General features: G+C 43.6%; 2 protein-coding genes across 19 annotated transcripts in view; both read right to left on the bottom strand.

The window, feature by feature from the left end:
- Positions 1-25: 25 nt before the first annotated feature.
- mRpL12 (mitochondrial ribosomal protein L12) lies at positions 26-1,187 on the bottom strand. Its single transcript, NM_001168556.1, has 3 exons — positions 1,034-1,187; positions 525-762; positions 26-437 (listed from the first exon to the last, which is right to left on the bottom strand). Exons 1-3 carry the CDS (start codon positions 1,093-1,095, stop codon positions 192-194), a joined length of 546 nt encoding a protein of 181 aa, NP_001162028.1. The 5' UTR covers positions 1,096-1,187; the 3' UTR covers positions 26-191.
- Positions 1,188-1,480: 293 nt separating this feature from the next.
- Positions 1,481-25,741, bottom strand: part of LOC100120757 (SH3 and multiple ankyrin repeat domains protein 3) — a 186,686-nt gene continuing 162,425 nt past the window's right edge. For 9 of the 18 annotated variants that reach the window (XM_032598101.1, XM_031926255.2, XM_032598100.1 and 6 more), the window contains 17 exons: positions 24,055-24,180; positions 20,756-20,936; positions 19,868-20,187; positions 19,431-19,695; positions 15,622-16,219; positions 14,574-14,836; positions 12,454-12,633; positions 12,069-12,303; positions 11,160-11,382; positions 10,781-11,090; positions 10,463-10,656; positions 9,530-9,736; positions 7,589-7,904; positions 7,080-7,502; positions 6,706-6,995; positions 6,469-6,622; positions 1,481-6,381 (listed from right to left, as the gene is read on the bottom strand). In XM_032598101.1, coding sequence (XP_032453992.1) covers positions 5,996-6,381; positions 6,469-6,622; positions 6,706-6,995; positions 7,080-7,502; positions 7,589-7,904; positions 9,530-9,736; positions 10,463-10,656; positions 10,781-11,090; positions 11,160-11,382; positions 12,069-12,303; positions 12,454-12,633; positions 14,574-14,836; positions 15,622-16,219; positions 19,431-19,695; positions 19,868-20,187; positions 20,756-20,936; positions 24,055-24,180 — 4,671 coding nt within the window. In that variant the 3' untranslated portion in view covers positions 1,481-5,995. The remainder of the gene's footprint in view (positions 6,382-6,468; positions 6,623-6,705; positions 6,996-7,079; positions 7,503-7,588; positions 7,905-9,529; positions 9,737-10,462; positions 10,657-10,780; positions 11,091-11,159; positions 11,383-12,068; positions 12,304-12,453; positions 12,634-14,573; positions 14,837-15,621; positions 16,220-19,430; positions 19,696-19,867; positions 20,188-20,755; positions 20,937-24,054; positions 24,181-25,741) is intronic. The other 9 variants (XM_031926264.2, XM_031926265.2, XM_031926257.2 and 6 more) reach the window with 8 other exon arrangements.

Below are 25,741 nucleotides of genomic sequence, written 5' to 3'. Positions count from 1 at the left end.
ATAATTGAACATTTTTGAATATGAATGTAGGTAAGAAGAAATTTTATTTCAATAAATTTTATTTATAGTAACAAAGCAAGATAAAAAATCGATTAATTTTAATTATCTTGTTACCTAAATGCAGGTACAGTTTAGTACTCAACATACAAGTTAATCTAAGGTAATAAAAATGTATCAACTAGTATTACAGTTTATTCAATAACAATTTCTGCTCCAACTTTGGACAAAGCTTCTTTTAGTTTATCTGCCTCCTCTTTAGCAATATCAGCTTTCACAACTTGAGGTGCACTTTCCACAAACTTTTTGGCTTGCACCAAATTTGTTCCTGGTAGAATGCTCTTTATTTCTTTGATCAATGCAACCTTTTGTTTGTCATCAAACTTCATAAGTTTGACTGTGAATGAACTCTTGATAGCTTTAGGCGCAGCTTCTTCTTCCTAGAAAAAATGATACAAAATTTGTATTTCTGCTTGATAGATAAAAGTAAACTGAAAATATATATTATCATGAAAATGATACATTACCTCTACTCTTGGAGCTGCAGCAAAACCTCCCACTGGCATCACTGGAGCATCAGGGAGATTTAATCGTTTTTTCAATAAATCACTGAGCTCGGCTACTTCAATAAGGTTGAGAGAAGTGATTTCTTGAGCAATCTTATCAATTTTTGGACTAACTGGTTTGTCAACTCCTTCTGGTACTGGAATTGTCAATTTTTCTGTTGCAGTTGCAGCTGCAGCCTCAGCTTGATTATGTGCGACACTGTAAACATTGAGTGATTTTAAATAAAATTTTTTCAAGTGCTTTATATTGTCTAGATAATACAATTTGAGAAATATTGGTAGATTTTATAAACTTATTGAATAACTAAACAATTGAAAACAAACAAGCATTATCATAATACAAATAATGCGTCATATTTTTTATAAATATAAAATAAAACGACGACTAAAACCGTGCTTGAAAAAGTGAGGTTATATAACCTCGTTAAGAAGTAAAATAGTTTTTAGACAGTTAGATATTATTATTTTACCATTTGTGGAATTGGCGCAGCTGATGCGCATTCCTCTGCAGCATAATCCGGATTGAATTCATTATGTCTGTTCTTATTATTTACAATATTAAACGTTAAAAAATGTATATTATCGGAATGGGCTGCAGATACGCAAGCTTGTGATGATAGTGTCACATTACGTCATAAAATTCAAAATAATACGAGCTGTTGACCGTCATTAGATTACGTAATGGTCACAATACCAATTTCGCGGCAAATACAATTTATTAGAAAGTGAAATTAAAGTTCAAATAAATTAAATTTTTTTTGCAAAACAAAACGAATATAAAATAGAGCTGCAAACTTTTAGATTTATAGCTACTTTCATATTTATGCATGTATGTACGTATTTAAGTAAGAAAATAAATAAATAATTATCTAATTGATGAATCGGGGATAGTTTGGTAAAAATATAACAATAAACAATTTTAAATTTTAGAGACTTTTTTCGCAATATCGAAGATACAGAGCTACTAAATTGTTGAGTACATTGCGCGAGTGTCAATTGTACATTGTGTATATAAATGGAACCGTCGAACGTATACAGTAAAAATAATCGAAACAGTTAAAGATGGATATTAACGGTGCTGTTAATCTTTTTAATTATAAATACGTTCACTCACTTCTTGCTTTTTCTTCCATTACTCTCTCTCTCTCTCTCTCTCTCTCTCTCTCTCTCTCTCTCTCTCTCTCTCTGTCTCTCTCTTTCGTATTTTTTAACTCTCCAATAAATTTGGATATATATTACACTACATTTTGGCAGGAATGTCTTTTAACTATAAAATATCGTCCGTCGAGGGTTAGCCTTTATCTTTTAATCTAGCTAATCTCACATACATGTAAAACATGAAGCAACAAACTTGTAATTTATTTTTATTCATATTTTATTTATAAATCCGATTGTATTTTATACCTCAAACACAAGTTTCATATATTAATAATTAATGCAAAGGTATTTTTTTCAATTCTGACACTCGAAAATATTTTAATTCAATATATTTCACTTTTTGTTGTTTCTTCGTATAATTCATATAATAATCTTTATTACATGTAATAATATATGTATTTGTCAACACACATATATATATATATATATATATATATATATATATATATATATATATATATATGCCAATCACGCTATACATATATTGATCGGTTCATTACATAAACTGGCTGGTGAAATTGTACTGACGGATCGATTAGAACGCAAAAGGCCATAAAGAATCAGCAAAGCTCGAAAAGTCTCGATTATCATTTTCGTTTTTATTTTAGTTTCTGTTGCTTTTCGAGCATCGCGGGGACGAATAAAACTCATGCAGATCTAGATTATACAGGCGCAGATCTGCTACTTGCTTTATAAATTTACTTTGATGATACTTAACAGCCGATTTTTCGCAAAAGTTCATACTTTATAAGGATCTTGAATGTAAAATTAATTATAAGAAAAAGTCCCAATTAGAAATAAAAATTGAGTAAGTAAAATAGCGAAATGCCTTGAAATTTCAAATGAAGAGTTAGGGCGAAAAATCGTCACTTTCAGAATTTAGTAGGTTTCTTTAATACAAAAGGAAACATCGAGATAACGCAGCCGCTTACTTTCCCTTTTTTGACGACATTCATCAATTGTAATTACCATAATACTCTACCCTTCGCATTCCCCAGTTAATTGATATCGGCAAAGGAAAATCAATTTTTATTTTTGGGAGATGCAATATTTTGCTCTGAGCTCCTTAATGCTAGGTCCATAATCGTATTGATACTGATAATAGTGATGACAATAATAATAATATGACCATAGTAATAATAGAGGCAATTATTAAAAATAATAGTAATAGCATAATGATTATAGTATTAATTATAATAAAAATTATATAAACATATAATTAATCACCATCGCAATTCTTTGTGAACATATTGTAATGTTATTCAATATATACAATATAATATATAGTATTACCGTGAGCCGCTTATTTTGGATTGTTACGGCTCGACTTTTTTCGATCGCACGAAAAGTTTTCGAAGAAAGGAAGATTACATTTATATTATATATATACAACAAGAAATAATTATTACACGCCCTCTTGTTCTTTTTTCTTCCTTTCATTGTTTCGTTTGACGACGATTCGCTTGTGGGAATTCGAGCACTCGCTCGAATAAAACAAGACGCAAACTGCAGCGGGAAATAAAAAAAATATTGATCATTCGCTCGCATTTTTAACAATTTTCTAAATTAAGAGAATAAAGAAAAAAGACTTCAAAATAAATTTTTTCTGTAAACGGTGTACAACCTATCTTACAAAGCCAAGTATAGATATGAATAATATTTATATATAGCATTTTAAAGAGGCATATCGCATTTATACCGCGCGTTATGTATTTTTTTCTTTTTATAGTGTTGTCTAGTTCGCGATTATCAATAAATCATGTACTCGTCTCAGTGTCGTTCACACACGCTTTTACATCTTACTTTGACACATTAAGAACTAAAAAATGAATCTAATGACTTTGTGAGTAACTCTTGGCGGTATACACAATCGTTTAGGCGCTTGAATATCGCATTTCAATTGTCTACTTACGCACAAGAAATAATTAATAATACAAGTATATATAATATGTACCTCCATAAAAATTATAATAATATACACAATAAAAATTACGATCGACGCCCTTTCCATTGTGAGACCAATTTCGCATATGCACTCCATTTTTCTCTTTTCAACGTTGTTTTCACATTTCTTTACAATTGTATTTATCATTTTCGGATTTCTTTTGTATATTCTTCTCGTGTAAATAAAACTAGTGTCTTGTATTAAAAAAAAGCTTCAGTTTTGCACTAATGCAATTTTTTTTCTTAACGATAGTCTAAAACACATTTCATTACCATTTTTCCTGATTCGAAAATAAAATTGAAGAATTGCAGCTAAAAGAAAGAGATCAGTAATATTTTACATCATCAAGGTAAAATCAAGTCAATTATGCTGTAAAAAATGATTTGATTCTATTGAATAATAACTTATTTATTTGCAAATGATTTTAATAGAATCTAATTATTTCGACCTGTTACTGATAATTGACTATTCTGTTTTTATAACCCTTACTTCATATTTTCAATCAAATTTTCTAATCAGGATTACATTCATACCTAATACTAAAACAGCGACGAATAAAAATGACATGGACTATTTGGATTGAAAAATGGAAGGTATGCGCGCATTACATTGTAATTTGTTGTTATTTCAAAATTGAAATATGATTATCATCTAAAAAGTTTTTCACTATGCAAATATATGTTTTAGAAGCAAAAATTTACTCACACGCACTACAAGGTGTTAATCCAAGTTTCGTTGTTTCAACTACATTTTATAATAGTTCTTATCTTGCAATCATATCCAATGTGAAAAGTACGCATTTAGAAGACATAACAGGGCCAGTTTCGGCATCGTTACTTATTACAATTATTAATATTTTCATTTTCTTTTATTCTCTGTTGAAAAAGTATTAAACACACGCCATAGTCATAATAGAAATTGTATTAAAAACAAACTTCGCATTGTGGTTCGCACATACTCGGTTTGTCACGCATACACTGCAGCTTCTTTATTATGCTTTTCTAAACCTCGTATTGGACATACAATTATTAAAGAGCAGAATACTCGAAATCCTCGCTGCGCGCACACATTTGTTTGCGTATCTCAACCTTATGCCAGAAAAATGCATGCCTTGTTAGGCCACCGCTATTGCAATAAAAATGGATCACGGTTTTTCCGTTCACCTCACAACATAGATTCGATTCTACAATTGATGTTGAATGAAGCATTTTCACTGTTTCCAAATATTTAAAACTTTCTCCGAGAATCATCAAAATGTATATATTCTCAGTTTTATAGAAATGTTACCACGTAATCGTAAAATTTAGTTTTGTATGCGAGTGTTTAACGCAAAAAAAGAAACTCATTCCATAGCTGAGATTTAAATATTAAATCTAGCTTTCAGCTGAGATATAATTAAAATTATAATAATTTTTTTTTTTTGTAAAAAGTTGTGTATTGCATTTAGTCAATCTTAATGTAGAGCAAACGTGTTCTGTACATGAATTACGTAAAATTGTATAAATCCATCGAAAAGTGTGGTTATCTAGATCTGTAGAATCAAATCTATGGCAATGGTTTTTTGCTGAATTAAAATTAACGGACCTCGATTTGCACAGACTTATTAACTATGAGTTTCGCAAGTAAAAACTGACGCGAAATGCCTCTTGCGTTTATCTCAAATACCTACTCATTCCAAGAAAAAAACTACACATAACAAACATATTTATTAACTAAAACAAAAATTTTGCCATTAAATTATTTTACTTTTAAAAGATTTTTAAATATTTTTTTTTTTAATACTAAATCAATTGTGAGTAAAAATCTTTAAAAATAACTTGAAATACCTTTGCTTCAATCAATAATAGTTTGTTAATGTCAATTTTCTCAGATTTTGTAGTAGGACTAGTACTAATGGTCATTTTGTAATTAGACAGGCATATTTTTTAATATGGTGTGCATTGAGAGCAACAGTGTACTATATATTTAATTGAACGATTTTATTGGATTTTTCTCCCGTCGGAAACGTTTTATCTTCCATCGTATTCACAAACTGTTAGCTACGAGAAAACATAAATCATCATTTTTTATTGACGCGCAAAAGATATAATGTTTTTAAGTGTTACAAGAAAAAAACAAAAATATACGTAATAGAACTCAAAGTTGTATCATACTTGTAATCTGCTTTTAATTTTATACTTTCTCACAGTCAACAGTTTTAATATTCCAATCTAAAACACCCCTTACTTTCTATTCAACGTGTTTGCGAGCCTAACGTTTCCTTCTAAAAATCCATTCTTGTGATCGCCTCGCGGACTTCCTCCCGTTTTTTGGAGCTGCCCACCGTGTCTCACTGACTGTGTAGTCGTCCACTAGGCGGTTTGACCTGATTATTGTTGCTCTGTGCCTTGGGTATGGCCCCGATAATTTTGACGCGTTGCTGTTGCTGTTGCTGCGGTTGGATCTTGCCGTTGTCACAGAACTGCGGAGGTGGCGCGAACACGAGTTCGTCAGCGCCAGTACCGGTGATCGGTGTGCCATCGGCGTTGAACTCGGGTGGCGGTGGTACAAACAGGTCATTGCCCTGCTCCTCGGCATCGGCCTCGATTGGTGGTGGCAGTTGGGCCAGGCTGACTGCGTGCCTCGTTAGCAAACCGCTTCCACCGTAGCTCGCCCTCTTCTGCGCGCAACCACTGCTGACCACCATCACGCTATTATTTTCTTTGTCGGCATGAGCTGAAATCGAGAGTCAATTATTATTTTAAAACGATCAAATAACTGCGTAAAGCATTAGCATGGTTCGGGCAAATTGCGAGGACAAACCTTGGTTATGTACGTGCTGATGCTGATGGTGATTGGCCTCGTTATTGCGAGCTTTCGTGTCGTCAAAGCCAGTAGGAGGCCCTACAGGTACATCCTGATCAGAACTTACGCCGCTAGAGCTGTTGTCGCCATCCTCCACAAGGGACTGTTGAGTCTAAGTAAGTAGATAATCAGTCAGCTATAGCCTCGAAGAAATAGTAAGACTCTATTTTTTAAAAGAATGAGCTTAACATTTACCTTTAGCTGCTTGCGGACGTTTTGGATCTCTTCGACACTGAACGAGTGAGGTAGTGAGCCCGAGCCCGAGGAGCTGCTACTGCTTCCACTGCCAGCGGAGGCATTGGAGTTGCCAGACGTTTCGCGCGTTGACTCGAGTTTCTCACGCTGCGCTGCTTTTTCCAGTTCCTTAGCGATTTCTGACTCGTCGCCTTCGTCCGTCAAGTCCTCGTCGTTCTCCGACTCACTCAAGCTGTAGTCGGGCTCGGGTATGGGTGGTGCCGACGCGCCGCCGTTCGGATTGTTACCGCCTGCGAAAAGTATTCTCGTTATTCAAAATCTGTTAATTCTTACCATTCAGCCACTGTTAAAATTTCCACTTCAAAGAAACGCACCAGAAACTCCCGATAGGTTCGAAGCCGACGAGCTGGTGGTCAAGCTGGACTTCTTCTTTCTCTCCCTCATGATACCGACAGTGCTGTGACTCCTGCCGTTCTTGAGCGGTTGTGCGTATTGATTGTTGTTGTTGCCGTTACCGCCAGCAGTAGCCGCAGTCGCGACACCGTTAGCCTGACTCGCGCCGTTAGCTAGTTGATTACCGGGACCAGGTTTGAAGGTAGCGGCGCTGCCGGCGCCATTGGGTGTTCGAAGACTGTGGGATTTTCGCAGCTGGGAGCGCGTCGAGTGGCTGGGCAGACTGAGCGAGCGATAGCCTACCGTCTTCATATCCTCGGGAGAGGCGTAGAGCTTCGCACTGTTGGATGGCCGGAAGCTCGACATCACGCCGTAGTTGTTCTCCGCTGTCGCTGCGGCGAGTTCTGTTCAACGAAAGGTACACGCGTTGTCAAACACAGCAGCAAGGATATTTGTTATAAAAAGCAGAAACTAAAGCCGATTTACATACCTTTGACCTGCTGTATGTGGGCCATGTTATCGTAGACAGAAGCTGGCGTGACTACGTCAGGTACCGGTGCCCCCACATTGACCTTGACGACCTGCCCGACCGGAGGCGGTGGTGGCGGGTGATTCGGTGGCGGCAGTCCGTTCCTGCCGAGAGCCGCGTTGACGTCCTCCTGGCTGCGATGTCCCTTGGGAAAGAGGCTCGCGGCGCCTCCGCCAACACCGATCTGTGCTTGCACGTTGAGGTCGGGCGTGCTGTGGAAGTCGCGGTGCAGCTCCGAGCCGCCGCCCAGACCGCCGAAAAAGCGCACTCGCGACGACTGCAAGGATAGCAAGCCGAGATGGTTAGTCACTGGATAGGGATGGTCGGGCTTGGTTTTTTGGACTGGTTAGTGTGAGTGTGGGACCTGGTGTTAGTCGATCGAGTCAACTATGAATTATCAGCAAAGACGTAATTTCCTCTGTAAAAGGAATACTTGGTGATCCTAGTGCTTTCACGTGATTTAAGTAGCTAAATACGTTTGATTTGCTGCGGTAATTCATATTTAACTGTGAATAGATACTCGAAAAAGCGAGTACTACGTAATCGCGTGCTTGCGTGATGGAGCGTGTGTTTAGTAGAGAGGAGATCATTATTTTGAAAAAGTAGGATTTTAAATATTACTCGAATCAATCATAATTATCGAAATTAGAAAGAGATTCAACTTGAATGTGGAAAATTTAATTGATAAAATCTTTTTTCCTCTATAGATTCTACAAAAGTAGGTAGCAAGTTAGAATATTATGTTAGAAAATATACTTCTGATCTACATTAATTTTATAATAAAGAGTTATATTTATATATACTTCAAAAAATTGAGCAAGAATAATTTTATATATAAAGATTCACTATGTACATACGAGATAAAAAGAGATAGTGGAGAGTTAGTGGAAAATTTACCTATGTCCCCTGGATAGTGATAAAATACTAACTAGCAGTGCTGTCAGTGATAATTATTAAATATATTTGCTTTATAAACTCTGTGTCATTTAAATGTGTAAAAAAATTCAGAAGTGTACAGTGTTGAAAATTTTCCTTTGAACTTTTATTATTTTATTATTTACTGACGAATATTTGTAAAAATAAATTCTTTTCTTTGAAATATTATTTCTAAGTAATTATATAATGCAAAAGTGAAAAAATTATTTGTTCAACGAGCTTTAATCACCTGGAAAGGTAGCATAACTTCATGCGAAAAATGCAATTCATGCTAGTAAAAAAGTATACCATGGGATGCAATTCACCGCATAAATACACACCAATCGCACCTCTTAACTATTAAATAACTCAAGTTATCAACTTAGTGATTGCTTAAGATTAAAACCAAAGCGCTTAGTATATCATAATTGTATTATTGATCGGTATAAATCTATGAAATGTTAGCATCCTTTTTATGTACATGTATATTATAGTAGCACTGGTTCAATAATACAAGTTGTCCTCCTCGTCGCGAGATCCGTCGAACGACCCACGATTAATATTGGACTTGCTCAAAGTCAACTACAACAGAGAACATGCAAACATATCCACCATTAACCGGAAGAGAAAAAGTCATGCTTCTTTTTGTTACAATCTTCGAAGCCTCCTTCGGGTTAAACTTTGGAAAGTCGAGGCTTTGATTAGCAAAATAGCGTCAGCAATTTTTAGTAATAAATTAGAAAAATCTAGTTAATAAGAAAGACGGCGGGAACAAGGTGGCTTGTTTTCGAAGAGGAGTAACCGGTAGATTATCGGGCAAAAATTTTTACAAGCTGTTGAAAGAACTGTCCAATGAAAAAGTTTAGCTATTTTTACTAGAGATGACATTTGTCAAGCAACGCAAACCGACAGCTCTTTCAATCGCAGTTTGCAAGATTTGTTCCACCCTGAGGCCTTCGACCCCTGTCGTCTCGCAGTGGTCCTTACTTTGCCCTTGCGCTTCATCTCGGCAACACTGGCGTAGACCCGGCCGGACTTGGCCGGCGAAGTTGAATGGGACTTGGTGCTAATCGTGCCGCTGGGAAAGTGCGAGCTCGAGTTCATCTGCATCGTCGAGCCGTAGTGGCTGGGGCTCATGGCGCTGCTCATGCTACTAGCAGCGCCGTTGGCGCCCTGTTGTCGCTGAAAGAGCTCCTGCAAAGAAAAGGATAACGGACGATGCTCAAGCCGTTCACATCACGCACTCAGAGACGACTTGTGTTCTTTATCCCTTGACGTGTCGCTTTTAGATAAAAATGTCTGCAGAACTACTCATTTTTTCATTACTGATGATACTTTATACTTTCTTGAAAATGAAAATGACTATCATGCTGTTTTGTGACGGTTAAATGAAACCACGAAAACATTATGGCATTCCATCGACAGTGAACAGTGAATACGAATGCAAGGCGAGTTCCAAATGCTACTTTATGAAAAAATATTCAAAGATGATTCTACGGGTAGAGTAAATTTCTTCAATGTACACAAGACTATCGATGTACTTTTTGTATTAAACACGTCATTCTCTGAGTGCGTTCATCGTGCACCACATGCATGGATATGGATGCAAATATTTAATAAATAATTAAGTAAAAAATAATTGAATAAAAAAAAAATTAAACAGTGAAATAAATACGAGCATAACGCTCCGATGAACTTTGTATGCTCAAACTATACTTATATATAACATACACGTGCTTTCTACGGTTTTCGAGCTCGGTCATCGCGAGCTTGAAGGGCGTAAAGCCACAAAGAGCCTAGTCATGGCCAGAGTGCCTTTTCCATTTCTCATTTTGCTCTATTAACATTCGACTGCTCGTTTGTGCAACGAAAGAGCTTCTTTCAGGTATGCATTTGTGTTAGCTGACGTCGCTGACTTACCTCGAGTTCAGCCGCGGTAATCCGACTAGATGTCGGTCTCGAGCGTATGCTCGCTGTTCTTGGTTGTGAGGATGAATTCTGATTGGCGTTACCTCCCGGCGTCGTTGGTTGGTTCAAGTGCAGCGACTCGGAACTGTTGGATTTAGCGCAGTTCGACGACATTTCGTCACGATCGTCCTTCTCGCCGCCACCTTCTGACATAAATTCTGATGTATTATACGGCATTTTGGACCAAATTGTATACGACTTGAAAGCTCGTACGTTAACAATTAAAAACATTCTTTAAAAAAATGAAAGGTATAGAGCTTGTTACGTTACCTAGGCCGGCGACCATAGATCGAGCCCTGGCTCTCCCGACGCTGAGTGTAGTCTTTGGGTCTCTGCGCGGCGGCATCGGCGCGGGCGATCGGCCGAGGGTGCCACCGATGACGACGCTGTTGTTGGTCTTGCGTGGCAGCGTCGCGTATTGCCTCTGGATCGGCTGACTAGTCGGCAGGGCGGCTGCCAATTGCGAGTTAGGAAGACTGAGTACCGGCGACACGACCGTCATGCGCACCAGCTCGCCGGACTTCCTGATCAGGTCGACCACGTGCTCGTGCAGAGCCGTCGTCACATCCTCGCCGTTAATCTAAAACGACGTTCACCAGTAGAAACAAATCGAATGGAACAAAAACATTCATTAACAAACTCGTTATACCTGGATGAGAAAATCTCCTTTGCGAAGGCCGGCGAGATCGGCCACGCCACCCTCGTCGACGTCATCGAGGTATTGAAGAGCCGGGTACCTGGCTGACAGCGTGACCTCGGTGAGATTCGTCGTTGACTTGGCGCCGCGCAACACGAAGCCGAAGCCTTTTCGCGAACGATGTAGCACGACTGTGCGCGGCTCTGTCGTAACCCTGGAATCGTAAGCATGAAAACTGCGGATCATTAGTATGTCAGTAGTACAGAGCTACGATGGAATTACAATTGAAGTACTCGATTATCCGGTTCTCAAAGTTTTACCCAACACTAATTTACTGCTATGTAATTATATTCCCATCGTAATGAAATATTTATACAACGCAATATATACGCTCAAGGCAAAGCAAAGTGACGCATGTACCTAAAGCAAACATAATACATTCTGTTTCAATCGATCAAGCGACAACGTTAACTTGCTTCTCGTTTTTCAGATTCTTTTTCTAGCCCGCATATCATACTCTAATCAGCACAACAATCAAACTTTGATTCCATGAGATAACTAGGCGCTAAACAAATGGCAAAAAAACTAATCAACCCTTTCATGAAAAATTTCCAGTCGTACTCTCAGCCAATAAACTAATCAACACAAGATATGAAAGGGTCGAAGAAAACCATAAGGTACATGCCCGACGTCTACAGAAAGATGCCCGCAGCCACATAAAGGTGTCATCGGATCTTCGAACGGAACTACCCGAACTCTCGAGTTCCGTTCTCGAATCCTCGACACTACCATCTACCACAAAGCCGCAAAAAAAACCACAAAAAAAATACAGTTGAGCGCAGAGCATTTCTATGTGTATACGAAAATCGCAAGCGAGCCGCATTTCTGTAGCATAGTCTCTGCTTTGTTGTTTTCCCTCACGGTTTCTTTAATCTAGGAGCAGTGGCAAAGTACTTGTGCTGCGACTCCCGACGGCCGAGCACTCGATTCCTGGAGGCGGCTGCGGCGGCGGCAACCTCCCTCGCGACCGCCTGCGGCCCCAGGGGTATGTTGGTGTGACGCAGCCTGACCTCCTGCACGCAGTGAGCCGGGAACAGACCGGTGCCCTGGCCGCGGAGGACGCCTTCGAGCAGGCCGCAGTCCGTCGCTCCTGTCACTGTGAAGCGGAAATGAAACGATTAAAACAAGCGATCCCATCCTCGATTTGACGATCGATCATCCAAGTGCCAATCGCAGAGGGTATCAGGAGCTCGTATACATAAAAGCTCCTCGATATGGAAAAAGTCGAACAAAAGCGGGCACTCACCTTCGAGTATATCACCCTGATTGATGGCCAGATGCCCGGGTATTCCAGCGCTGTAGGGCTCGACGCAGACGACGGTGGTGCCGGGTATCGATAGCGAGTTGTTGGTCGTGTCGGACTGCGAGGTGCCGACGCCCGAGCTGTCGCTGATGACGTCCGAGGCCGTGTCGCCGAGGCTCTTGTCTGCAACAGATCCACCGACAACACGCGGCCTAGTCAGCAACGTCTCCATTTCTGCCGCGAATCTCGCGCGCATGCGACGCGATTGTTGACTTTTTTCTATCTCTCCTTTACTTCGCGCCTTCGCCGGGTTTCTGTGTGCGCGGAGATTTAGTCTGATAACGTTTTCCCACTTTTACAGCAAATTAAACCGACGCTACATAATTTTGAATTTTCAAAGTTTGAATCACGGCACGAACACTTTTCTTGATTTTCACGCCATTGACGTAACGAGGAAACACCTCGTTCTTTTTATCTTCGAGACAATCGACCAAAAAATTTACGGCCTCCGCTGATAAGAGGCCCGAATGTTCTCGTTAAGTCATCAGCCACGAGCTTCTTCATAACCTTCGTCGGAAACGTTTCGCACTATACGAGCCCGAGAATAAATAACTGACGCAATGCACTTGCAGCACTTTAATCGTTTAACCCAATTTCCAGCGCACCGAACAATATATAACCGAGCGTCTCGTACAAAGAGACTGGAGCAGCGCACTCGTCGACGACGCGTACGAAAATGTTATTTTATTTTCCAGCCACCGGCGTGAGAATCGGATTAGGTCGCGGGCGCGTGTGTACGTGTATGTGTGTGTATCTACGCTGCGGAACAGGTATCGAGCCGATATCGATACAGATATTTCAAGATTACGAGCCCGAGAGAGTGTGTCGCTCTATATTTACCGATACCGCTCTTCGGCGCGCGGCTTATCGAGCCGTGCATTAACGCTCATTTAGCGCGAATCGATAAGTAGCGATTCACTCGTTTCTTTTTTTTTTATCGTCTTGATCCGCCTCTCGCTTTTTAGTCTCGAAGCTTGCAAAATTATTTTCGCGGGAAAAAGGTGACGAATGTCGCGAAGGTTGTAATTTTTCGCAATAGAGCGAGAGTAGATTTTTTTATCGCGCCGACGTTTTATTTCAGTGTGTTTAAGTGCGTGCATAATGGAGTATATAATATATTATTATCAGATTTATGAATTTCATATTAGGTGTGATGATTGTCTTTTGATATGTAAATGATGAAGTAGAATAGAGCTATGATGTGACAGTGTCTTGATTACATAAAATATAGTATATGTATGTAAGCTACTTGTAAAAAAACATCTAATAATAACATCAGTTCGAAAACACTTGAGCCAGCACTGAGAATAGCTTATGAAAATTTCTCATTCTCAACATTCTATATGTAACAAATAAATGAATGTGACTATATTGAATGATGAATGTTGAAAAAAGTATGTAATATGTGAGCACAAAATACAGTGATGAGAAATTCATGAAAAAATGTACTAATTCTAAAAATAAACCATGACATCTAGGATGATCATTATTCCATAAAAAAAAAACATTACACTCATAATGCTAGAATTATCGTATAAGAAACAAGACTCTAAAGTAAAAATTATATAATCATATATCAACTCGAAGTATATAAAAAATATCTAGTGCAAAAAGAAACATAATCTATATATTATGTCGAACGACATATTACCCTCGTTATGCTTTTGCCATATAATATATATCAAAAGAAGAAGCTAAACAATAAGATCGCTTCATCTGCGCTGTAAAAAATTACATTCCTCAGCTTTACACGTAAAGACAAAGTCACTACCTCTAGACGAGAAAAATCAATCTCGAGCGCTAATGCCAGACACTAGCTCCTGGTGGCGATGTCACGTGTGTATACCTACGAGATGTCAGACTCTTCCTCTTCCGGACTGTTCCGGATGGATCGTCGACTTTTCGGATAAGAGGGGGGGGGGGCAGAGAGATAGCGGGAGAAGGTTATGGAGTAAACGAAAAATAAAAACGAGATCATCGCGCAATCGAATTAGGGAAATAAAAAGAAAAAAGAACGGAGCGAAGGCAGAGGAAGGAAGAAAGAGAGCAATGTGCATATGTACCTGTGACAATACTGGCCGAGTCCTCCCCGGACGGTTGATTACTGCCCTCGGAGAGGCTGGAGCTTGCGGAGCTGAAGGGCGCCAGACTCCGACTGCTCGGCGAGGGCGACGGGGGCATCTCGAGGGGCCTGAGGCCCCCGAGGCCCCCGCCCCCGCCTCCCCCCTGGATGTCCAGCCGGTGCTGGAGCTCGATCCTGTGCTCCTGCAGCCTCGTCAGGCCCTCTATTCGCACGTTCTGATAGTGCTCGCCGCTGCTCGATAATCTTTAAAGGGGCACGGCGCGCACGCACGCTCGGATCATTTCGGTTTCCTCATTGTTGTTCGTATTCGGTTAGTCGGGGAAATTCGTTCGTTTGTCGTTTTACTCAGGACTGGCTGGGTTACTCTCGTTAAAACCGAGTCTTAGGGGGATTGTAGTGGAGCAAGTATACTGTTAGTGGGAGGTAGGCGTAAATTGTCTTTGCAAGCGCGATCCCAGTTGTAGATTGAGGATTTTTGGAGTTTTTGTGAACGGGGGTTATGATGATGACGATGACGCGATGATGATTATATGGCGATGGCCTGGTATTGACCTCCGAAGTATGACGTTGTGAACTAAAGTTTTTGAGGTATACCAGGACGATGTTTATGAGAGTGAAAAACTTTATTTAAAACTTGATTTCAACGCTGCTCCGAGTATAGTGAGCAAATTTCTTGATACAGCGGAAACTTTTTCAATGCATCGCTGATTCATTATTTTAATCATCGCGCAAAGTTTTGTACACGGGAGCGATGAATGAGATGCAAACCCAAGCAGCGTTGAATAATGTTAATGCGGGGAAACATAATTTTGAAGAGAATGAAAAAACTTGAAAATGAAAAAAAAAACGAACAAAGTCAGACCTATTATTTAGATGATAGCGAAGATGAATTATGAGCAGAGACAGAGAGGAAACAAGGAAAAGATTGCCATGGCAGAGTCGCAATGTGGCGAGAAAGGGAGCTTTTGGTTCTTGTATAGTAACCAAGTTCTCCGGTTCTCGACACAGCAAAGACAGTTTATGCTTACCTCGCGTGCTCCCTGAGCTGCGCGGGGCTCTGATACTCGGAGCTCAATCTCTGCTGTTGCTGATGCTGCTGTTCGGACGGATTTCTCTGGATGGTATTGGTGTTGCTACTACTCGACGCGGCAGCGGAACCCGTGGAACCACTGCCGGCGCCGCTACTGCTACCCTGCTTCTCGATGGACGGCACTCTGTTGAGGCAACCGTGGTGCGACTCCGCCCTGGACATCGTCCCGTGGTGATGATGCTGCTGGGGCTGGTTTTCGGCGGGCGTTGTAGGCGTGCTGGACATCCCCCGGCCGAGGCTGCCGGAGGCGAGGTAGGCGTCGGCCGAGGAGACGACTCGGCTGGGATTGCTGGGGCCAAAGTGCTCGCGGGTCAGGGTGTTGCTCGCCGAGCCCGAGGACGAGGAGCCCGAGGAGCTGATCAGCGAGGTCGACATGCCGACGGGCGAGGACGGGGTCAGTGGCTGATGATAGTCACCGGACGGTAGCCTCGTCAGCGTGCCGAGGCCGAGGTTGCCCGCACTGCAGCTTGTGGAGAGACCGCCGAATGCCACTGAGCGCCTCTTCGGATTGTAGCGGGGCGGGCCCTTGAATGGCACTGCAATTTTTTGTCACCGTGCCCCGGAGGGTTGGTGTTGTTGGTATCGTCATTCTTTGTTTAATCTTTGTTTTTATTCGTTTGTGGTCGGTTCGTTATATTTTTTTCTAGCATTTCGTAGCCTCGGTTTTGTTACTAGTTTAGCGTTTGTGTTTCTTCACTGTCGTCTATTTGCTTCTATAGAGACTAAGTGGATCGACGGGTCTCGTCGTTTAGGGTGACGGTGATAAAACCGATGACGATTTCAAAAATCTAGGGACAGCATGCACTTGTGCTCGTAAACTATGAAATCTGTCGTCCGTAGATCCTTGAAAGGGTCACGCAGGTATTTTAAAAGTGCAATCGTTTGTCCAGTATTAAACCAGTACTTTTGAAAAATCAAACAAAGTCGCTGAATTTTTAAATTAGCAAAGTTATCAAGATCTTGATGTGCTCAAACAAGTATACGAAGGTACAAGGAGGAAAATGCCGTGTTAGTAATCAAAATTTACAAGCTTGCACTTGGAGACGCACATTACAAGTACTCTGAGATAAATGCACTCGATGCATCATCGTAAACAGACATGGGCAGATTTACTTTGATATCACGAAGCAACAGGTAAAGTATACGTTAAATAATTTCAAGTTATGCCCATGACTGGCCATCGATTAATTAGTATGGTGTCTCTCTTTGGAATTAGGAAGCGTTCAAAGCACAGACAATCAAATCAATCAATCAATCGTTCGTTCCAGTCCACGTGTAATCATATTGAGGTTGTCCTTTCGTGCGTTAGTTACGTAATTTAATTCCCTTTTCCGTATATAATTTGTTAGATGGTTGTTGGTTTGTTTACAAAACGATGCAGTTGCGTCGAATCTGACGGAGTCACTTGAAAATCTTCGGGCCTGTCGTACGTTCGTGCGTTCGTGTATGACCTCTCGTTGTTTTCATTTTTTTTTTTCATATGCAAAATTTACACGTCCATATACAAGTAGGTATACGTAATTAAATACAATTATACAAATTGTACACATACTTATTTGATACGATCCACCGTCAAATGACAAAATACAATCTTAACTACTGACTAAAATTACATAAGGTTACAACTCCCAATTAATATAAACTCAAGACAAAGTATTTGTATGTTACACGATTAGTAATATTAGAGATATTATGACTATATAATAGAGAGTGTACAAGGAAATCGGTTTTTCATACAGCAAGAAAAATTCGCCAGTCGATCACGCACGCACAATCTCGACGTTTCTGGTGAAAAGGCAAAAATACTTGGATGCAAATTCAATTAACGAGCATCCCAAAAGCATCTAATTACACGGGTGAAACCAAAGCTGCATTTGAAATCTTGAAAATTGATTGCACGTGATTCTCGACTGGCTGATAGACGGACTACTACTCCTCTTGCGATCCGATCGCGAATAATCGACGCGCATCATTCTACATCCTTCACCCAGGGCCATCGGAGCAAAAAGGCTCGAGAAACAGCTAGAAAGGGGCATATTAAGGAGATACCTCGCGACTAGCCTATAGAAAGAGACAGAAAGAGATAGAGAGGAGAGTGGCCCGTACATGTATAAATCACACATGGCGCACACATAGACGCGAGAGCATCACCACCAGGCGATTTCATCCACGACCCTCGCAAGCGGTGTTACGTTACTACCTACATCCACACACGCACACGCATGAAATGTACACTCCGTCAAAGTCAAGAGCCCGGCGCATAACTGCGCGTGCTCTCTAACTGTATAATCCGTATACGTATATAGGGGAGAAAGAGAGAAGGAGCCGAGATCTATCGAAAATCCTAACGAGCATCTAATCTAGTATGCCGCGTGCGTGCGCGCGCATGCAGCCTGGCCTAGCTGCTCATGCAGCCGAGATCGCCGAGAATAGGAGAGCATGCAAAGCCGATGTGTATCCGCCTACGCGATTGATCGCCGACTTTCAGATTCATCTGTTCGCCGGGGCCCCGAGACGTCCGCTCGTTTCTTTTTCTCTTTACCTTCGAATCGACTGCTGCTGCAGCGGTCGCTTCCGCGCGGTGTACAGGCGGAGATCGTTGCGGCTCGCGGCCGTTTTTGCATATTGCGCAGGCTAACCCCTGGAGAAACTGATTCCGAGAGCGCGCGGGGAATTTCACTTCCTGGAATGCCGCCGATGCAGCCGATACTCTGCTCGAGGTGAGAGGATGAGTTTTTATGAGAAACGTAGGATGAGTGACCGAAACGAACAACCCGAACGTTTCGATAAATATCAACCGGGGAGGGGCGATCAATTTCGAAGCATTAACGGCACAATAATGCGAGCGTTAAAGTCTCGCGGTATCAATTTTCAACGCGCAAATTCGAGGCGCGGCGTTTCCGCGTTTCGCGCGGAATTATTAGGACAATCAACGCGGACGGGTGCCGTAAATCAGAGCCTCGCTTACCTACGCGCCAAATTCCGGCGCTAAGCGCGTTTACGATCGGGCGTACGCCTGTATCGAGCCTCGCAAGTGAATGTAAATTTTCGCCTGTAATTGAGAAGTCCCGGAAGACTGCCTTTGTATGCAAATAATTGTTTTAGTTTCTGAGAGTTTCAAATTTTGAAGAATGTCAGATCTATAAAGTTGATTGTTCGAAGCGATGACTCAGTCAGTCCTTATCTAGATCAGCGATATATCACTTTGCGCTTTAGTTTTCATTTCTTAACAAATACTTCAATCGAGTGATATCTAATCTGGAATAGCTATAATTAGTACAAATACCACTTTCAATTACGAAGAAGGCTTATGCGATTATCATTTTTGTCTTCTCCGCGATCACACTCGAGCACTCGAAGTTTTTCTTCAATATTTTTGACGATCACAAGTACACCGACGAAGTATCGCGAAAGATAACGGGAGAATTCTGAAAGTCGTCGATCGATCGCACCCTTATATTAATAGTTTTCCTTTGAAGATACCGACACTAAAATACGCCGCCGAGTGATAAGCGCATCTCCAAAGAAAAGAAACGCAGCCATTATAGTATAACACACTTACGCGACATGAGCAATCGGATGCAAAAGTTCTACGGCAACCATTGAAGAAAAAAAAAACAAGCTTGAAATACTCCAACAATCCAAAGTGTGAGTGAGAGATGAGTGAAATAAATCAAACGTGAACGCGAGTGAGTGAGCGAAACAAAAGAGGTGAGATGATCTCTCGTGACTCGCGTGGAAACTCACCGACTTCGTCGGGCTGGTAGTTCTTGATAACGTCCGCAAGTTCCATATTGCCGGCAATGACGGCCACTTGGTAGGGCGTTTGGTTGGCGTAGTTGAGGGCGTCCTTCTGAGCGCCCCGGAAGAGCAGCTGCCTGATGCACGAGGAGTCGGTGTTGTTGACCGCGCAGACGTGCAGCGGCGTGTTGCCCGAGGCGTTGCGCGCGTTCATGTCCGCCCCGTAGAAGAGTAGGTGGTCCAGGTGCTGGACCAGGTTGTTGCGGCAGGCCTGCGATAGAGAAGTCGGTTTGTTTTCAATATCGCGAGCGGGAATCGAGATCGTAGGCGAGCTTCTTTTTGGCTTTCGCCTTAACGGTTCAGTAGTGCATAATTTCTACAATTTAATTCGATCGGTTACGCACTACTGGATTCGCGCTTATCGAAAACGTAGTTTCACATACCTGATGAACCTCCTGCCAGCCCTGGAGATCCTGCGCGCCGATGGTCGCGTGGTCGTGCAGCAGAGTCTCGCAGAGCATCGGGTCGGTCTTGTAGATGACGCTGTAGTAGAGGGGCGTCAGGCCCTTGGTGTCCTTGTAGTTCGGACTGGCGCCGAGCTCCAGGAGCGTCTTCACCGCTTCGAGGTTGTTCCGCTCGACGGCCCGATGCATCGCCGTCAGTCCCTCCTTCGTCCTGTAGTCCAGCAGGGCTCCGCCGTTCACCAGCGCTATTATCACCTTCGACGGCTTCTTCAGCGTCGTCGCCAGTGTCAGCGGCGTTTCTGCGCTCGCGACGAACGAAAGAAACAAATTTCAAACACCATAACACACCAAGCCCACCATTCCTCGCACGTGGAATCCGCTTACGAGCGCAGTAGCCTGCATCGATAACTCTCGGGCACGACTCTATCCCCCGGCTGCCGTAACGTACACACGCGCGCACGTCGACATTCCATTGAAAAGCGCGCACGACGACCTTGGCTATGGAGAGAGAGAGAGAGAGAGAGAGAAAGAGAGAGAGAGAGAGAGAGAGAGAGCGCGCGAGCCACTGGTCTCTTATCTAGCGCGGGTCGCGCGCAAGGACGAGTTTTCCCGACCAGGAAGCTACTCCTTCGCGTAACGGTCGGCACACGCCCAGTGCACCAGTATAGCAAACGAGTTTGCAGCGCCGTTGCTCCCTTTTTTCAGCTCTCTCGAAAGATGCACGCGACACACCGCTACGCTCGCTCAACGAGAGATATTGTTGCGAGCTCACAGGGGTCGCGACGCGACTTTTCTCTTTTTGTCGGCGCGACTTTTGACCGAATTCCACGCGGAGAGATGAGAGAGAAAAAAGCGACTGTGACTCACCTCCCGTGTCCTGACAGTGAAAGTTCGGGTCCAGGCCCTTGCCGCACATCTTGGCGATCTTCTCGACCTGGCTGTTGGCCACGTAGTCGAGCAGCCTGCGCAGATTCGTCCTCGTGTGCATCGCCTTCAGCTGCTTCTCGTCGAGGTGCAGCATCTTGTAGACCCGCCTCTTGTACTTGAGCTGCGCGCGATACCGAGAAAAAGACGAGGAAGCAGAGAAAACGTCAGAAACAGCAGCCAACACGGCAAATGCGTATGGAGAAGAAAAGGGAGAAGCATCGAAGGATGCGTGTGCATGCGAGGTTTAAAACGGGGCCGCCGCCGAGAAGGGCCCATAAAAATGTCTCGCCCGTGTACATAAATGGTTGACCATAAACCTTTTAACCGTCTAGCCGTCTTCTTCTCTCGCTGTCCGCTTGTAATTCTTTATTTTCGCCAACGCGCGACGACCCTTCTTTCTTACAACGCGGGCTTTTGTTCGCCGAGTTTCACGAGATAACTACATTCAATCTACATCGTCAAAGCCCCGCAGGAATGCATCAACAAGTGCCTTCGTACACCGCGTGCTCCAAATATTTCCGCAGTCGTTTATTTAATCGAGCGGTAGATAAACAGAAATTCCTCCTCGAGTCGAAAAAATGTCGTTATCCAGGAATCCGCAGCCGGAGCTTTATCTATCGGAATGCATCGACACGTAACGCGTTCACGCGACAATGACAATAACGGCAGCAATAACACGGCGCGTTTAATGGCCAAGTCGACACGCGGCAGCCGCGCGAACGCCATATAGCGATGCTATCGCGACGCTGATTTGAAGAAAACTCGTGTGTGTGTATACGCGCCTATTCCGGGGGTGTTTTTCATCGACCTGTGCCCGTATTGTACGTTTTTCGTCGTTATGCTAATATATCGGGGGGTCGTACGACCGCGAAAAATGATTTTCTCGAAGAGCGCTTTCGGAATATTATAAAAGCCATTTATCAGCCTTTGTACTCCCGGACGCTGGCATAGATCCGCGACAAATGGGAACGTATAGCCCGCGGCGAGCAAAAATGATTTATCATAGAAGCTCGAAATTAAAAAGTAGACTGCCCAAACTGGATATGCCTGCTATTCAGCTAGCGCATATCTCGACAAAATTCTCCCTCTCGTTTGGCGAGATTACAGCCGCGAATGATTTTTTCGTTCGATAAATCACGCACACATCACACGCTCGAATTCCTCAAAACTCCGGGAGCTCGCGTACAATGGGCTCCAGCTCTGCCGTTATCCATCTCGGGCTAATATTTCTAAGCACACGCCTATTCTAAGCATCACAATAATCACACGTATATAAGGCCATTACGGACGCTCAATTACCGAGCAGAGAGCATAAAACACGCGCGCTCGGGTATAATACCCCATCCCATCGATGCGGCCAGCACACACAACTCATGCGGCAAGACGTTAAATTGCCACTCTCAACTGTATCGGCTGCCGCGTCCATAAGGCGAGAGAGAGAGAGAGAGTCGAACGGAAAGCCGGAGAGCGCGAGGGAGCATCGGGCGAGCAAGTGGCGGAAAAAAGGAAAGGGACGTATACGTATAAGAGCGCCGCTCGTTACGCGCTGAAACCGTAGCGCTCGCGGGGCACCGTTACAGAAACACGCCTCGGTAGCCGCGCACCGACCGATGGACCATGAGAGAACGAACCGAGGGGATATGGCGAACGACCTCCGAGAGATTTTCTGCGCTACAAGGTGGTGCTGCTGCCGTCGCCGAGCGCGCTAGCCTTGTATAGGAAGTATTCGCTGATTCTTGTCGGCCCTCTCCCCACCTACTTTTATCGATGAACCGACTGAAATTGATTCTCGAAAAATCGAGGACGGTATTCGCTCAACGCGACGCTGCCGTTGTCTCGTCCTCTCATCTCTAGCCCACCTCCCGGCGCGTAACGAGAGCCGTGCATGCGCAGCGGCAAAAAGCCGAGCACGCGAGCGCGACGCGAAATGACAGCCGCGGGTGTCGGTCGCTCTCCTCTGCGCTGCGGCAGCCGGAGAGTCTAGTAGCCCGGGGAATGAGGAAATCAATTTCACTGATGATACTTGATACGGGGCTGGCTACTCTGTGCACACCACCCAGAGCCAATTCATGGGAATTTACTCGAGCGAGCCGGTGCACTTTTTCTACGCCGACGCTGCAGGTACGTGCGGGAGTGAACTACGTGCGCGGCTGGGATTCTCCCGTTAGCGTTTATTTATTTAACTCGAATAAACTCGACAATCCGAACAATCGCGTATGTTTATATTGCATTCGAAGCCATTAGCCGTAAACAAGCCTCCCCCGCATAAAGCTCCGTATCTCATTCGGCTCAAAAGGCGGAGAGCATCACGCGAATCGATATACGCGCCCCGGCAACGTGCTCCACTCCGCGCAGCGGCATCGGAGAGAGAAGGAAGATGACGGAAGTGGCTTCGATTACGCAAGAAACCGCGAACCGCATCTAGAACTCGTTAGAGAGAGCCTGCAGCAGCCGCTGCCGGAGATGCGTGTGCGCGAGTGTTTTTCCCGGGACACACAGAGTACAAGAGAGAGAGAGAGAGAGGGGGGGGGGCAATTGAGAATAATGGGTATAAAGGGTGGGAATAAGCGCGGGGTTCGCTGCGGCGGCTGCTGCTGTAGGATAATCACGCGAGAGACGCGCGCGCGCGCGCTCCGCTGAATCATAAGCATTTGTACCGGGGGATATACCGCAAGATACACATGCAAAGGATTCCGAGAGCTGATTTCTGTTATGAGAAAGATCCGACACCGCTGGTCTCTTTTTTTCGAGCCTCGCATGGCTTTTCCGCGTTTGCACATTAATTCGTCGATGTATGTTTTGCAAAACTACTCTCCTTGACCTCGGCAACCCCCGTCGACATTCAGCGGCTGGTCGCCTCCCCTCGCGACGACGTAAATAGACGCGCACGTCTTCGGACAGCCTCGGGCGGCTATCTCGACGCGCGACAACGTCAATGCCGGCTCGACCTTTGAAAATATTCAAAGATACGCGCGCCGAGACGTGGTTCTTTTGTCGATCGAGGGGCTCCTGAATTTTACAGCGGCCGAGACTAGCTGGACCGTTGGCTCAATGGAAGGGCAGCCTGTGTTTGGTTTTTTTTTTTTTTTGAAGCTTGCACGTCGATTCTCCGAATCTGCGCATTGATTCATCGCGTACTTTCGAAAGTAAGAGTTTTATACTGATGGGGATGTACACATCGGGCGAGACAGTTTTTCATGGTGAGAGGAGGTGATAGAACGAATTGAATTGTAACTCACCTCGAGGTAGCCTACACGTCCATTGAAAGGATAATCCCCGAGCCGGCGCTCCTCGTCCAGGAATTTCCCGGCCTTGCCGTTCACCGGCGGATAGAACAGCCCGTAATTGAAGCTCTCCTTCAACTCCTGCAATGGCACACGAGTTCAGAATTAAACGGGGCGGAAAAGTTTCCGGATCAGCGCTGCTGCTGCTTTGGCTGTATTTCTACTACTACTACTACTACTTCATACGTATATAGTATTTACGCGCATCAGCAGTATACACATCGAGAAGCAAATCGTGCAGTATAACCAAGTCTCGGGGGTTGCATCGGACGGACGGATTGACTTTGAATCCGGTCCGTCCCATGCGAGCGAATCATCCAGACGAAAGATTTTCGATTCGATTTCGCCCACCGGGCTGTATTCGGCAAGCTTTCTATCAGTTTGATATTCAGACAGAGTATCGATTTTTAAACTCGCAACTTTACGGCGATAGCATCGTTGCGCAATATAAGCTATAAAACTGACAAAAAGCAATTTGCTAATTACATGACTTTGATTTAACGAGTATGTACTATAAATCTAAAAATGCTTTCTTATACGACTGTAATAAATACATCAAACATCACATCGCACGAGAGCAATTACGTTACATCCATACGCACATAAACATATAATGCACTACAATTAAGCGTCGTATCATGCAATTACGTAAACTTACGACCAGGCTAACGTCGGTTTCATTCGACACACGTGCAGCAAAGCCTTTTTGCGAAAAATTCTGCGAACGAACAAAAATCTTCGGCGGCTTCGCCTAAGCAAATAAGACTCCTCGGCGCGAACACCGGAACGTAACATGAATCAACAACGAAACCGCACAACTCATCGACTCGCCGGCGAGCAAGAAAAACCAGACTTAACAGTACTCGCGCTGCGATCGACATCGATTAACCGGATTATCAGTTGTCGACCGCAGAGACGAGACGGCGGCCGGAGACCGGTTTCCCTCGCCATAGCTGCGTGACCTATCGACGCTCGGTTTCGGATTTGTCAAAAGCCCATTAGAGAATCAGTGGGCCGAGTTTACATCATACGTTGATCGCGATGACGAGGGTACATGGCATTCGCTCGTTCGATGATATGTGGATCGTTGCTGCGGAATTATACGACGAGTAATTCGATGACATTGTGTTTATCATTGAAGCTCGACAAATCAAAACTAAAATTGCGTGCGCATCAAGCTGATGAACCAGAGTTACGGCAAATACCATCGTACTTACGAGAACAACCACATATAAGCACCTCGCGCGGAGATCACTTATCCCCTAAACTACTTATCCCAGGGCCGAATCATCTCGAGATTCCTACCAAATCTGTGTCTTCCTGTCCGCACGCCGAGCGCGACTATTACCCCACTCTCGAGCGAGCGCGTGCACTTTCCGCGCTAAAACGCGAGCCCAACAATCATCGCGACGCGCAACAATAGCCAAGAGACGAACACGTGGCAAATTAAAGGGCTGCGCGGCGGCCCGTTTAAGGGAGGGGGAGGAAGGGCCCTAAGTTGCCTGGGCGTGGCTGAGAATCGAGGAGGAGTGGGCCTCTCTACGTAATAAAGTGAAATTGCAAGCCTCGGAGCGTGCTCGAGCTGACCGCGAGCGTCGAGCGCGGGTATTTCCAATTTTTTTGGAAAATTTTTCGAGAGGTT

The sequence above is a fragment of the Nasonia vitripennis genome, chromosome 3, assembly GCF_009193385.2.
Source record: "Nasonia vitripennis strain AsymCx chromosome 3, Nvit_psr_1.1, whole genome shotgun sequence".
NCBI classification, from domain to species: domain Eukaryota; kingdom Metazoa; phylum Arthropoda; class Insecta; order Hymenoptera; family Pteromalidae; genus Nasonia; species Nasonia vitripennis.
The sequence above is the reverse complement of the archived record's forward strand: the minus strand, read 5'-3'. Positions and strand labels throughout refer to the sequence as shown.

Coding starts and splice junctions, on each gene's coding strand:
- mRpL12 (NM_001168556.1), bottom strand. CDS start 1,095: ATGAATTCAATCCGGATTATGCTGCAGAGGAATGCGCATCAGCTGCGC. Junction 763..1,033: donor CTGCGCCAATTCCACAAATG/GTAAAATAATAA, acceptor CAATGTTTACAG/TGTCGCACATAATCAAGCTG. Junction 438..524: donor CTGCAGCTCCAAGAGTAGAG/GTAATGTATCAT, acceptor CATTTTTTCTAG/GAAGAAGAAGCTGCGCCTAA.